This window comes from Neomonachus schauinslandi, chromosome 4 (assembly GCF_002201575.2).
Source record: "Neomonachus schauinslandi chromosome 4, ASM220157v2, whole genome shotgun sequence".
NCBI classification, from domain to species: domain Eukaryota; kingdom Metazoa; phylum Chordata; class Mammalia; order Carnivora; family Phocidae; genus Neomonachus; species Neomonachus schauinslandi.
The window spans coordinates 70,651,242-70,666,214 of NC_058406.1; the positions used below are offsets into that span (position 1 = coordinate 70,651,242).

Genomic DNA, 14,973 nt, shown 5'->3' on the forward strand with positions numbered 1-14,973 from the left:
GTATATTAAGAAATAGTTATACATCATATCCACATTATGAAAGGAATCTCACTGGAATCTGTACCAGCACATTTAAAATCTCTTTGAAGTCAAGAAATTCAGGGCATCAGTGCTGGAGTCATTACTTCTGGTCCTGTTTAAGTTCTGCCATATTTGGTTTATCTTGAGCATGTTACACTTGAGCACGTAAGAGTAAGGTCTTATTTTAATATTTTTAAAATGTGGACAATATCCTGCAGGGCTGTTTGCAGGATTAGAGATGAGTTATGTGACATACTTAGAGAAATACTAGGCTTAAATTGATCTTCAACCAATAGTAACAACAATAGTAATACATATTAAGGCTGAGCTGATAAGAGGCAAATGTGGTTCTCCTGTTTTCTAGAGAAGTAAATTTTAAATGAGATCAATTATACTGGGCTCAAATAACAATAGTCTTCCTGTTATATAACTCACCTCACAAAAAATGAAATAAAAATTCTTCTTTTTCTTTAAGTGGGATAGGGTAGTATATGTGCTAGTGAGGTAAAGGTGCAAAAGAAAAATTTACTGTCTCCTTAAATGTAAAAATGTTTTAAGAATCTGCATGTTATGACGTTCTCAAGAAAAAAGAATGGGATGTATTTCATGTGAGTCTAATGGTCCCTCTTAAAATAAATGTGATACACACACTTTAATTACTTCGTAATAATGTAAGCTTTGGTCATGCATGCCCAAATTCTTAAATAACTCATTTTCAGAACTTGAAAACAGGTAATTCATATATTACAACACAAATTATCTGAAGAAAAAGTTGACAGAAAATACATCTTAGTTTCCATAATTTTACTGGCACACTTAGAAAACAGAAATTCTCAGAATATCACTAAAATGGCTAAGGTATTTAGCTTTCTATTACATTTTGAGAAACTTTATAATTAGCACAAATTAGTAAGACTGTAAAACTACTGAAGGAACAAGCAAATATGCAGCAGGCATATCATTTAAAATATTGCTGGGAAATTCCAGTTATAAGCCTATATTATTTGGATAGACTGTATGGTTATGGTGTCTTTGTCCTTTATTATAACTTAAAATTTGGTGCTATTAAAAGACATTCACATAGCAGTTATTTTAAGAGAAGCACTTTTTGAAAAGTATTTATATGATACCTACTCTTGGCCCCAGTTCTCCAAAGGGTCCAACTGGTCCTTCTTCTCCCTTAAAAAAAAAAAAAATCAGAACATATCATGGCCTGAAATAAGTATTTAAAAAGGTAAACCCTTATTCTATTTATTCTGAAATCTGAAACTCACTGAGATGTGATAAAAATAATGCTGTGACTTTCTTGTATTTTTTTAAAAAGATTTTATTTATTTGAGAGAGAGAGAAAAAGAGAGAGAGAGACCAAGCAAGAGTGGGGGGATGGGCAGAGGGGGAGAGGGAGAAGTAGACTCCCTGCTGAGTGGGAAGTTGGAAGTGGGGCTGGATCCCAGGACCTTGAGATCATAACTTGAGCCCAAGTCAGATGCTTAATCCACCTACCCACCCAGGTTCCCCAACTTTCTTGTATTTTACTGTGCCATCCCATAACATTTTAATATTCTGAGTAACAACCCCACATCTACCCTAAAGGGGACATGCACTATTTGACTGTTTTTTAAATTGGTAGATGATAAAAGTTACATATAGAAAGTTTAGAATGAATAAGAGTGAAAGTGATTAGGATATATATTACAAAATCAGGATATCTGAAGGGGGTTAATATCTAAAACATATGAAGAACTTATACAACTCAACACCAAAAGCCCAAATAATCCAATTAAAAACAAGGACCTGAATAGACAATTTTCCAAAGACAACACACAGATGGCCACCAGACATATGAAAAGATGCTCAGGAAATGAGCATCAAATAATCATCAGGAAAATGCACATCAAAACCAAAACAAAGATTAAGAATCACTGAAATCATAAATTAAGGATAACCTTTACTTTCTTGGGCTCAGTATTTCTCCCATACAGAGAGGAACTCAATTAAGTTCTTAATAGATGGAAATCAATATACCTTGGTATATTAAAAAGTTATTGGTACAGGACATGTTTGCTCTTGGCACATTTTAATACTTCATTCATTCAATAAATATGGTTTTGAGTCTTAGTTCTGTTTTCAGCCTTAGAGATACAAAGATATATTGGATCCTACCGAATGGAGTTAATATCTAGAGCTTCTTCTTGACTAATTTATAGGTCTAATATTCTTGGGGTGAAACCAGTTATAATGTCATAAAAATGCAAAATCTTGTGCATTCTTCTAAGGATCAAAAAATTTATGAGTGGATAGAGAATAGAGAAACATCAAAAAAAGAATTTTTATATATTATTCTCTAAGAAAATTAAAAATTAATAAATTTTTTATTACATTTATTGACATATTTTCTAAAACATACTGACTTTTCACCTTTAAATAAAAAGTTGATGTTACCATATCTGAATAGCAACCATAGACCTATTTAGCAACATGTATTCTATTTTATTTATTTGATCAACAAACATTTTGCTCAATTCACAATTCAATTAAAATAAAATTTACTAGGTCACAAATATACAACAGATACAAATAGTAAATATATATTCTAGTATATATGAGTGAGATTCTAGCTCATATTCTTCAGATATTCCATGGAGGTCACTGACATAAATTACTTAATGAATTTACAACACTGAAAATGATTCCCAAATCCCATTCCATAACTGCCAAGATAAAATGATAACCTGAAATCCTCTGTGGCAAAAATTGTCCACACTAAAGCAATGTTTTTCTTTAAACAAAAAATAAAAAGGGAAAAATTAAACTAAAACAATTGCTGACTGGATATTTATTTCTTCCATACCTGAAGTCCTTTGAGACCAGGTGGTCCAGGAGGCCCCCTATTTCCAAGGAGTCCCTATAAAAGCAACACAAGCACAAATAATAAAAACTTTATCTCAATTAATATTTTTCAATCAGCATTAATCTGGAGATGGTCAATACAATTTGGTACCATTCCTTTTCCATTATTAAGTTATCAAAATGAGGTCAGAGGGTAGGTGAGCAGGAAACTCCAGGGCATCCAAAAAATTGGGAAAGGTAGGATAAACTTATTTTTTTAAGTATGTTGGTGTTCAAATAATCTGCTCAGTATGTTACTATTCAACCAGATACTCAGAAAAAGTACTTCTAAATTTAAAGCAATGAGTGCAATTGTTAATTTGATAATAGTACAATAAATACATAATAGAGTATCCACAAAGTCTAAAAACAGATGGAAGTGATATGCACTATTTTAATATCTGTTAAGAGACTAGCAGAATCCAGAACACATTATTTGCACTACATGTTCCTCAGCTTATTTCCCTTCTTAATACAAGCTGGTAAAAAGAGGGCAATTTGCAGAAGAAAGTAACAATCTGAATGTGATTAGGAATTTCATGATTAAAAAAACTCTTTCGTTAATCAAAATCAAAATCAATGTTTTTAAAAATCAAATGCTCTCTGAATAAAAATTCATTAAAATCACTTAAAAAAAATCTATTTCAGAAAACACCCTACAGTATCTATTTAACATGATGACATTTTTCTTATTCAATTCTGTTCCCTTAACTATACCATGTGTCAGCAAAGTTTTAAGTAAATCTCTTTTAAAAACTACCTTTTGCATTATTACTTTTAGTGATTCTATAACCATTAAAAGATTTTATCTAATTTTTAAATGTAGTAAATAACTATGCCAAATAGTGAACCTATCCAGGTGGGTTTAATCTTTAGTTCCAAAATGCAGCAGAGTGATAAACTGCACAAGAATCTTGTCTTCATATTATACCTTGCTCTATCATTGCTATGTTCTAATATAATCAAAAAATGAAAAATTCTTGGTCAGTTTTACAGTCTATAATATAGTATCACAAGCTTATGTATATAGCACCATTTAAGAAACTGTATGAATTTAAGCAATAACATTTTTGTGCAGCTATCTTATTTTTTTATTGGAAGAGATGGATTAGATTATTGAAATGGATGTATGTTCTTTGATGCAAGTCCAACATACATTTGCAAAAGCATCCTAATTTTACTTAGGGAAACACTTTCTCCTCACTCAGCCCACATGATTGAGGGGAGGTGAGTCCACCCCTGACTAAATTTGAGGGTTGACATGTGACATGTACCTAAGTCAGTCAGCATATCCTATATCCTAGAAACAGTGATTAATTCAGTAATGAGCCAGAAACCCAATTCAGTCCAACTAAAGGAAATTTTAGACTACAGTGGAACAGCTGGGAGTATCATTAAGGATGATGTAAACCTCTTTGACATCGGCCACAGCAACTTCTTTCAAGATACATCTCCAAAGGTTAGTGAAACAAAAGCAAAAATGAACTTTTGGGACTTCATCAAGATAAAAAGCTTCTGCACAGCAAAGGAAACAGTCAACAAAACAAAGAGGCAACTCACAGAATGGGAGAAGATATTTGCAAATGACACTACAGATAAAGGGCCGGTATCCAAGATCTATAAAGAACTTCTCAAACTCAACACCCAAAAAAACAAATAATCAGGTCAAAAAATGGGCAGAAGACATGAACAGACACTTCTCCAAAGAAGACATACAAATGGCTAACAGACACATGAAAAAATGTTCATCATTAGCCATCAGGGAAATTCAAGTCAAAGCCACACTGAGATACCACCTTACACCAGTTAGAATGGCAAAAATTGACAAGGCAAGAAACAACAAATGTTGGAGAGGTTGTGGAGAAAGGGGAACCCTCTTACACTGTTGGTGGGAACACAAGTAGGTACAGCCACTTTGGAAAACAGTGTGGAGGTGTCTCAGAAAATTAAAAATAGAGCTACCCTATGACCCAGCAATTGCACTACTGGGTATTTATCCCAAAGACACAGATGTAGTGAAAAGAAGGGCCATATGCACCCCAATGTTCATAGCAGCAAGGTCTGCAATAGCCAAACTGTGGAAAGAACCGAGATATCCTTCAACAGATGAATAGATAAAGAAGATGTGGTCCATATATATACAATATAATAGTACTCAGCCATCAGAAAGGATGAATACCCAACATCTGCATCAACATGGGTGGAACTGGAGGAGATTATGCTAAGTGAAATAAATCAAGCAGAGAAAGTCAATTATCATATGGTTTCACTTATTTGTGGAACATAAGGAATAGCATGGAGGACATTAGGAGAAGGAAGGGAAAAATGAATGGGGCGGAAATCAGAGGGAGAGATGAACTATGAGAGACTATGGACTCTGAGAAACAAACTGAGGGTGTTAGAGGGGCGGGTGGAGATGGGTTAGCCCGGTGATGGGTATTAAGGAGGGCACGTACTGCATGGAGCACTGGGTGTTATACGAAAACAATGAAGCGTGGATCACTACATCAAAAACTAATGATGTATTGTGTAGCAACTAACATAACATAATAAAATACAATTTAAAAAAAAAGGATGATGTAAACCTAAAGAGTGGAAAACCAGGAAGTGGAGAGAGCCGGAGAATGAAATCCATAAATTAACAAATGAAAAGAGCAGGAGTAATTGGATTCTAATGATACTGTTTGTGGTCCTGGATTTAGTTGTTTGAATTCCTAAACTTTTCTCATATTTATATAATCACGTTTAAATTGTGTTTTCATTACTTACAACTGAAAGAATTCTGACTGATAAAATGATTTCTAACTCTTTAATATCCAAAATACTCTTCTAGATCTCTAAGTTTAAGTATTTAGACTGACTTAAGGTATGGAATCAGAATGCTCTGATATTTCCATTGCATCACAGGACAGCTAATGTTTAATTATTTAATTCATTGTTCATTCATTTTTTTCATCCAACATTTATTACTTTTCTACTATGCATTAGATCCAATAAACAGCACAACATTAGGCCCTGAGTATACAAAGACGAAGCACAGTTCCTAATCTCAATGAACTCATAATTTCTTAAGGGTGAGGACACTTTAAAATAAAAATTAGTAAATAAGAGTTGTAATAGAAGTAGAAGGAGAAGGAAAGTATAATGGGAACTTACATGAAAGAGCAAAATCTTTTCTGGGAGGGTCAGAAATTTTTTTTTCAAAGATTTTATTTATTTATTTGACAGATAGATACATAGTGAGAGAGGGAACACAAGCAGGGGGAGTGGGAGAGGGAGAAGCAGGCTTCCCACAGAGCAGGGAGCCTGATGCAGGGCTCGATCCCAGGACCCTGGGATCATGACCGGAGCTGAAGGCAGACGCTTAACGACTGAGCCACCCAGGTGCCCCAAGGGTCAGAAAGTTTTTAATGTTATGCTTAGTTATGATAGGCTAATAAAAACTTATAGCATAAAATAAGCAGACACCACACAATTATTAACAACTTCTGGGGCTCAAAATATATTGACAAATATACAATTTTAGATTATTGTATATGTGTAAGAAACTGGCTCAGCTCCATATCCAGGGCGTAACTAGCAGGGGGCTGAGTGATCAAAGAAAACTAGGTTCCCCTATTCTCTCATTGCAGCTATTTACTCTGCACAAGTGGTACCACTGTCCAAGAAACAAAAAATGACTCTCAGGAAACAGATAAACTCTTTTTCCTTTCTCTTCCAAGACCAATTTACAAACTTAAAAAGGTTATAAAAGCTGAGTTAAAAAAAAAAAAAGAACTAGTTATATGCTCTTTATAAGAAACACACATAAAACAAAAATACTGGGAGATTTAAAGTCCAAAAAGTAGAAAAAGATATTCAAGAGATTCACCAGCCCCAAAATAGCTGAAATAATCATATTAATGTAAGATATAACAGACTTTAAGGTAAAACAGATTATTAGAGTTAAGAGGGTCACTAAATAATGTGTTCATCAGGAAGAAATTAAAAACTCTCAATTTTTAGGCAACTAATAAATTCCAAATACATGAAGTAAAAACTAATAGATAAATAAAGATAAATTGAGAAATCTAAAACTAGAGAGGGGAATTTTAATACATCTTTCAGAAATTAGTAGATCTAGTAGATAAAAACCAGTAGAAATAGAGAAGACTGAAATAGCAAAATTACTTGATCTAATGGCCATATGTAGAACAGTGAATCCCCAAGTTGGAGTTTACAAATTCTTTACAAGGACATGTGGCAGATTTGTGAAAATGAACCTCAAGAAAGAAAGAAGGCCATAAATGTCTACCAACAGTCATATTGATTAGACAATTATATCTACATAGTGGGTTACTATGCAGTAAAAATAAATAAGCTGTAATTACATACATCAACCTAGAGCACAGGGAAAAGAAAAGACTGAGTGGCAGGAGCAAATCACTGAAGATTTTATGGAGTATGATTCCATCTATATGAATTTCCAAAACAAGCAAAACAACGAATATTGTGAGAGTGTATACACAGATAGTGTATGGCAAAAACAAGAGAGTGGTTAGCTATAAATGCAAGAAGGGAAGAGACAGACGTGATTAGTGAGGGATACTCAAGAAGCTTATAATGGTCTATTTCTTAATGTTAATACAGTTTGTTTTATTATCATTGTTTAAACTGTGTGCGTGTTTCATATTTGTCATGTTAAACACACAAATTCTTTTTTTTTTAATTGGAAATATATAGAATCTGAAGTTGAGTCTGGACTCGATCCAGCTCTGAACCTTCCTAGGGCTATAACCTGAGTTTCCTTATTTGTTAGAATCATGTTACCATCATCATCATAAGGTTATTGCAAGAAAGAAAAGGGTACCTTGAATATAACAGGGACTCAATAATTATTAGTTTCCTTCTCCTTATGCACTGCATGTTGATTAGTGTTTTCAACAGTCTTTGAACTGATATTGCACTATCTGCCCTATATATTCACCACATTCATATTTATAATTTGCTATTGTTATTCTTCCAAAAATATCTTTCATTATCTCACTCCTCTTAAAATCTTCCATAGAGTAAGAGTAGAGTTTTTGCATATAACTGGAGTTAAGTTGTTGTCAGCTTGAAATAGATTACTATAACTATAAGAGGTTTTATGTAAGCCCCACTGTAACCACAAAGTATCTATAAAAGATACACAAAAGAAAATGAGAAAGGAATCAAAGCATGTCATAATAAAATTTAACGAAACACAACTGAAGACAGGAGAGAGAAGAGGAACAAAGAAGCTATAAGACGAAACAATTGCAATTAATAAAATGGCAACAGTAAGTCTTTCCTTATTAGTAATTACTTTAAAGGTAAATGGATTAAAGTCTGCAATCAAAAGACTTAGAGTGGCTGAATGGATTTAAAAAAAGATCCAACTATATGATATCTACAAGAGACACACTTTGGATTTAATGCCATATGTCAGATGAAAGTGAAACATGGAAAAAGATATCCCATGCAAATGATAACCAAAAGAAAGGTGTGGCTATATGTACATCAAACAAAACAGACTAAGTCAAAACCTGTCATAAGAGACAAAGAAAAACATTAACTAATGACAAAAGGGTCAATTTGCCAGAAAGACATAACAATTATAAATAAATAAGCACCCAATATCAGATACCCAAATACATGAAGCAATTATTGACAGAACTGAAGGAAGAGAAAGAAACACAATAAATGCAAAAGATTCCAATGCCTTATTTTCAATAATTGATAGAACAACCAGACAGAAGATCAACAAAGGAACAGAAGACTTGAACAACACTAAAAATCAAATGGATCTAATAAACATAAAGAACATTCCACTCAAAGCAGAATACACTTTCTTTTCAAGCACATATGGAACATTTTCCAGTACAGATCAAATAGATCATATTTTAGGCCACAAAACAAATCAACACATATAATAAAATAGAAATTATACCAACTATCCTTTCTGACCTTAATGGAATGAAACTAGAAATCAATAGCAGAAGGAAAACTGAAAAAGTCACAGATAGGAGGAAATTAAACAACACACTCCTGAAGAACCAATGGGTCAAAGAAGAAATCAAAAGGGAAATTAGAAAATATCTTGGGACAAATGAGAATGAGAACACAATATACCTCCATTTATGCCATGCATAAAAATAGTACTAAGAGGGAATTTTAAAATGGTAAACACCTACATTAAAAAAGAAGAAAGATCTCAAATAAGCTACCTAACTCTATACCTCAGGAAACTAGAAAAAGAACAAACTAAGCCCAAAGTTAAGAGGTAGAAGGAAATAATAAAAATTAGAGCAGAAATAAGTGAATAGAGGATAGGAAAACAGTAGAAAAAAATCAACAAAACTAAAGGTCTTTTTTTTTAATCAACAAAATTGACAAACCCTTAGCTAGACTAACAAAAAGACAAGACTTAAATAAAATAAAAAATGAAAGAGAAGCATAAGTACTAATATGAATAGTATTCACACCAACATTTTGGTTAACCTAGAAGACACAGATAAAATTCCTAGAAACATATATCGTACCAAAACTGAATCATGAAGAAATAAAAAATCCAACAGATCTCTAACTAATAAGGAGATTGAATCAATAATAAAAAACCTCCCAACCAGGAAAAGCATAGAACCCAATGACTTCACTGGGGAATTCTACCACACATTTAAAAAAAAAAAATTAATGTAAATCCTTTTCAAACTCTTTCAAAAAGCTGAAGAGAAGGGAACACACCCAAACTCATTTTATGAGGCCAACATTACTATGATACCAAAGACAGATAAAGACACTATAAGAAAAGAAAATTACATGCCAAATTCTCTGATGAATATTGGTGTAAAAATCCTCAAAAAAATACAGCAAAATGAATCTGACAGCACATTAAAGAACCATAACCAAATGGGATTCATCCCTGGGATATAAGAATTGTTTATATATGATAGTCAATCAATGTGATATACCACATTAACAGAACAAAAGATAAAAAATAACATAATCATGTTAATAGATGCAGAAAAAGCATTTGACAAAATTTAATACCCTTTCATGGTAAAACACTCGACAAACTAAAAATAGGAGGAAATTCCTCAATCTAATAAGGGTCATAAATGAAAAGTCCATAGTTTATATTATACTCAAGAGTGGAAAACTGAAAGCTTTTCTCTAAGATTAGGAGCAATGCAAGAATGCTCCTTCCCACCACTTCTATCCAACATAGTATTAGAAGTCCTAGATAGAACAATTAATCAAGAAAGAAAAAAATGCACCCAAGAAGGAAAGGAAAAAGTAAAATTTCTGTTCACAGATGACATCATCTTGTATGTAGAAAATCCCAAAGATGTTACCAACATATTGTTAGAACAAATAAATGAATTCAACAAAATTGTAGAATACAAAATCAACATACAAAAATCAGCTGCATTTGTATACATTGACAACAAACAATTTGAAAAGGAAATTAAGACAATAATCCCATTTACGATAGCATCACAAACAATAAAATACTTAGGAATAAACTTAACCAAGGAGGTGAAAGACTTACACACTGAAAATTACAAAACATTGCTGACAGAAATTAAAGATAACACAATTAGTATAAAGATATATCATGTTCATGGACTGGAAGACCTAATACTGTTAAAACATTCATACTACCAAAAGCAATCTACAGACTCAGTGAAATCCCTGGCAAGAACTCAATGGCAAATATAGAAAAAATAATTCTATTATTCATATGGAACCACAAAAGACCCTGAATAGCCAAAAGAATCTTGAGAAAGAAGTATGCTGGAGGTCTCACATTTCTTGACTTCAAAATATATTAAAATGTTATAATAAAACAGTTTGGTACTGGCATAAAGACAGATATATAGGCCAATGAAACAGAACAGAGTACTCAGAAATAAAACCACACATATATGATCAAACGGTCTTTGACAAGAATGCTAAGACAATACAATGGAAAAAAAGATAGTCTCTTCCACAAATGGTGTTAGGAAAGCTGGATATGCAAATTGGACCCTTCTCTTACACCATACACATGAATCAACTCAAAATGGGTTAAAGACTTAAATATAAGACCTGAAACCATAGACAGAAAGCTCTATTACTTTGGTCTTGGAATGATTTTTTGGATTTCACACAAAAGCAAAGGCAACAAAAGCAAAAATAGACTAGTAAATACTTCTGCACAGAAAGAAAACAATCAACGTAGTGAAAAGGCAGTTTACAGAATGGGAGAAAATATGTGTAAACCATAAATCTGGTAAGTGTTTAATATCTAAAATATATAAGGAACTCCTACAACCCAACAGCAAAAACCAAATAACCCAATTAAAATAATGGCCAAAGGACTTTAACAGAAATTTCTCCAAATAAAACAAATGACCAAGTATATTTTGTAAAAATGTTCAACATCACTAATCATTGGGGAGATGCAGATCAAAGCCACCTCATACCTGTTAGAATGACTATTCTAGAGATATCACCTCATACCTGTTAGAATGACTATTATAAACAAACACAAAATAAATGTTGAAAGGATGTAGAGAAATTGGAACTCTTATGTACTATTGGTGGGAATGTAAAACAGTGCAGCCACTGTGGAAAACTGTGTGGAGATCCTCCATAAATTAAAAACAGAACTACCATGTGATCCAGCCATCCCACTTCTGGGTATTTATCCAAAAGAACTGAAAGCAGGAGCTCAAAGAAATAACTGCACTCCCATGTTCAATGCAGCATTATGCAATAGCCTCTAGGTGGAAACAAGCTAAACACTCCTTGAAGGATGAATGGATAAAGAAAATGTGGATATTTAGACTACTGGGCAATGGACTGTTATTTAGCCTTAAAAAAAGAAGGAGGAACTTCCATACTGTTTTCCATAATGGCTGCACCAATTGACATTCTCACCAGCAGTGTACAGAGTTTCTTTTTCTCTACATTCTTGCCAACACTTGTTATTTTCTTGTCTTTTTTTTTTTCCTCCTCTTTTTAATAATAGCCAGTCTAACAGGTGTAAGGTAACATCGTATTGTGGTTTTGATTTGCATTTTCCTGATGATGCGTGATACTGAGCATCTATTAAAAAAAAAAAGGAAATTCTAACATATGCTACGTCATGGATGAACCTTGAATACCTTATGCTAAGGGAAATAAACCAGTCACAGGAGGACAAATAATGTATAATTCTACGTATATGAGGTGTCTAAAATAGTCATCGTCATAGGAGCAGAAAGTAGAATGATGGCTGGTTGCTAGAGGCTGGAGGAGGTGGAAATACAGTGTTGCTGTTCAGACTGGGTACAGACTTTCAGACATGCAAGACAAAATGGTCTAGAGATTTGCTGTACAACAATATGTATATAGTTAACATTATTGTACTATACACTTAAAAATTTGTTGAGAGTAGATTTTATGTTATGTGTTTTTATCACTACAACAAAACAAAATCTTCCATGAGATTATTGGCTTATTAGCATTTAAACTTCTCAGCTTTATATTTCAGAATTGTCACAATCTGACTCCTAACTTTTTTTTAAGACAAGTGAGTTTACTTTTGCGCTCCATCCCTGTGTTCATGTTTGTACCTGTTATATAAAGACTCTCATTCCTTGACTCTACCTGGCCAAATCCAACCCATCCAACTTAAAATCCTAATTTTTCTGTAATGTTTCTCAGAAAAATGGCCATATTAGTCATTCTTTCCCCTTCCCCTAAGCTCCTTATTGTTCACTTATGTGCCACCTAGTTATGCTTTTTTAACTTTTTACATGTGGAAATCTCACGCTTTAAGAAAATTACAAGTTCCTAACAGAATACCATCTTTTAATCTTGTTTTCAAGTAATTGCTTAACACAGTACATTGCTCATTGTACAAACTCCTAAGTATTTCGTAGCTGACTAAATGAAGTCTGGAGAATAAAATGATAAATAATATCAGAAACCTTGATTTAGCATATTAAATATAAGTCTTCAGGGTAGGGTCAAGGTGATCTTAGAAAACTACTTAGAGTTATACATTTTCCTTTTAGCTCACGTCTATACAGATGATCACATGACCTATTTTAATAGTTCAGTGTGAAAGTTATTTTCATATATTGTGTAACATAATTCACAAATAGTAGGCTTTCTCTAAAAACTTATCAGAGATATTATACAATAGAAAATAACAGCCTGTTTTACCATCCCTAATTCCATAGCCAAAGTAACAACACAAATCATTATAACAACAAATAAATTATTTCTCTGTTTACTGGAGAACAGAGAATATTTACTGGGTACTCAGTTCCTGCAGTAAGCAGCAAAGGATGTGGTTTTTCTAATGTTGTGGGATGCTTGAAAGCAGATGGACAAACTGGGTAGCTCTTAAAAAAGGCTCGCTAAACTGTTTGTATCTATATACACATATACAAACACACATATTTTCACAATCAATGGAATCATAATCAACACAAGTTTCCAATCTTAGTTTGAGGTTTTTAGTCAACTGGCAGAAAATGAAGAGAAAATAAAAGGCTTCTTTAGAGCTGTGCCAAATTGCTCTGGAAAGAACCCAATTGGTTTACAAATAGGGTAACCATGTATTTCACATAGAGTGCACATAATTGGCTTGATGACCACCTTGAAGAGCCTCGATGGAGCTTTAGTAATTTATATTGTCCCTCCTTTCCAAACAAGATAGGTATATTAAAATAAAGGAAGTTTTAAGATGCTTCCATGATACAGTGTACACTACCAAAGAAACTCATCATGCTAATAGGGTCAGTATGTTTGACTCTTTTTTTTCCCTTCTGTTTCTAGAAACAACTTCAATAAAAATAGGAAGCACCAAGAAGAAAAACATAACCAGACCCCTCTTAAACTGTAAGACAAAAATCACGTCCCTCTTCTTTTAAAATTTTCTGGTTCTTTTCATCTTTTCTGAAATATTATTTTAAAATTCGATGATATATAAACAATCAATCAGTCTAATGACATTGTTGCTGATGGGGCCTCAAGATCATGTTTACTGAATAAATTTAGATAAAGAATCCACAAAGTGATTATTACTCATTGGAAATTCAACCATTGATATTCATTAAAATGTCTGGTTTTCAGGGTTTTTGTCCCCCTTTTAAACAATGTAATTCTAAGACTAAAATAAGGAATGAGAAGGAAGTTTTAAAGATCACTGTTGTAATACTATTCAAAAGGTCAGTTGGATTTCTCCAGTTCTCTGACTTTTTTTTTGACAAAACTTGAAGTGAAACAAAATTTCCAAACTGACTGACTCTCAAAGGGGCAGAAAACTGTTGGAACTCTCACCAAAATCAAAAGAGCTGGTGAGCACCATTTTGTACATTATCCCTCCATCTTGGTGGTGCAGACAAGAATAGGGCACAGGTGTTCTAGCTGATCTGCTAGGGCCATCCCAGTGCACCCTGGTGTCCTGGTCCACACCAGCTCCAGCTGTCCCCAAAAGGTGGCCCCAGCACAGCATGCCCAATGCCCCCACAACTGTGCCCACCTCAGCTCCAGCTGTGCTATTACTACAGCCTTGGCATGGCATGCCCTGGGACCCACAGCCTTTGTCTGATCCAATCATACCACCAGAGGGTTCCCAGTAGTGTTCTGGGGAATCCCCTAGCCTGTGTCTACATCATCTCCAGCCATCCTATCAAGCCAGCCCCAGCATAGCATGCTATGGGACTATATAGCCAACACCTCATACAACCACCCCACCAATGTGGCACTGGCAGAGCTCAACCTGCACCTCCCCAACCAGCCTGTGCCTACTCCATCTGTCCAACCAAAACAGCCCCGTGCACAGGATTCCCAGAAACCCTTCTGGCCTATGGCCCCTCCAGCTCCAGTGTCCTTTTAAGATGGCCAGAGTGCAATGCTTCTAAGAACCCTCCTGACCCATGCCTGCCAAAGCTGCCAAGCACATCTAGTGTATACAGGAGATTATCCTACACAAGGCCCCTCCTTCAAGACCAGGAGACAGCTATTCTACCTAATTTAGAGAAACAAATACAGAAACAAAATGAGGATACAGAGGAATATGTT

The 14,973-nt window shown here is 34.0% G+C and overlaps 1 protein-coding gene across 1 annotated transcript in view; it reads right to left on the bottom strand.

Moving 5' to 3' along the window:
- COL24A1 (collagen type XXIV alpha 1 chain) overlaps positions 1–14,973 on the bottom strand; it is a 355,028-nt gene that overhangs the window by 201,770 nt on the left and 138,285 nt on the right. The window contains 2 exon segments of the mRNA XM_044914336.1: positions 1,156–1,200; positions 2,873–2,926. Of these exon segments, the coding sequence (XP_044770271.1) occupies positions 1,156–1,200; positions 2,873–2,926 (99 nt within the window).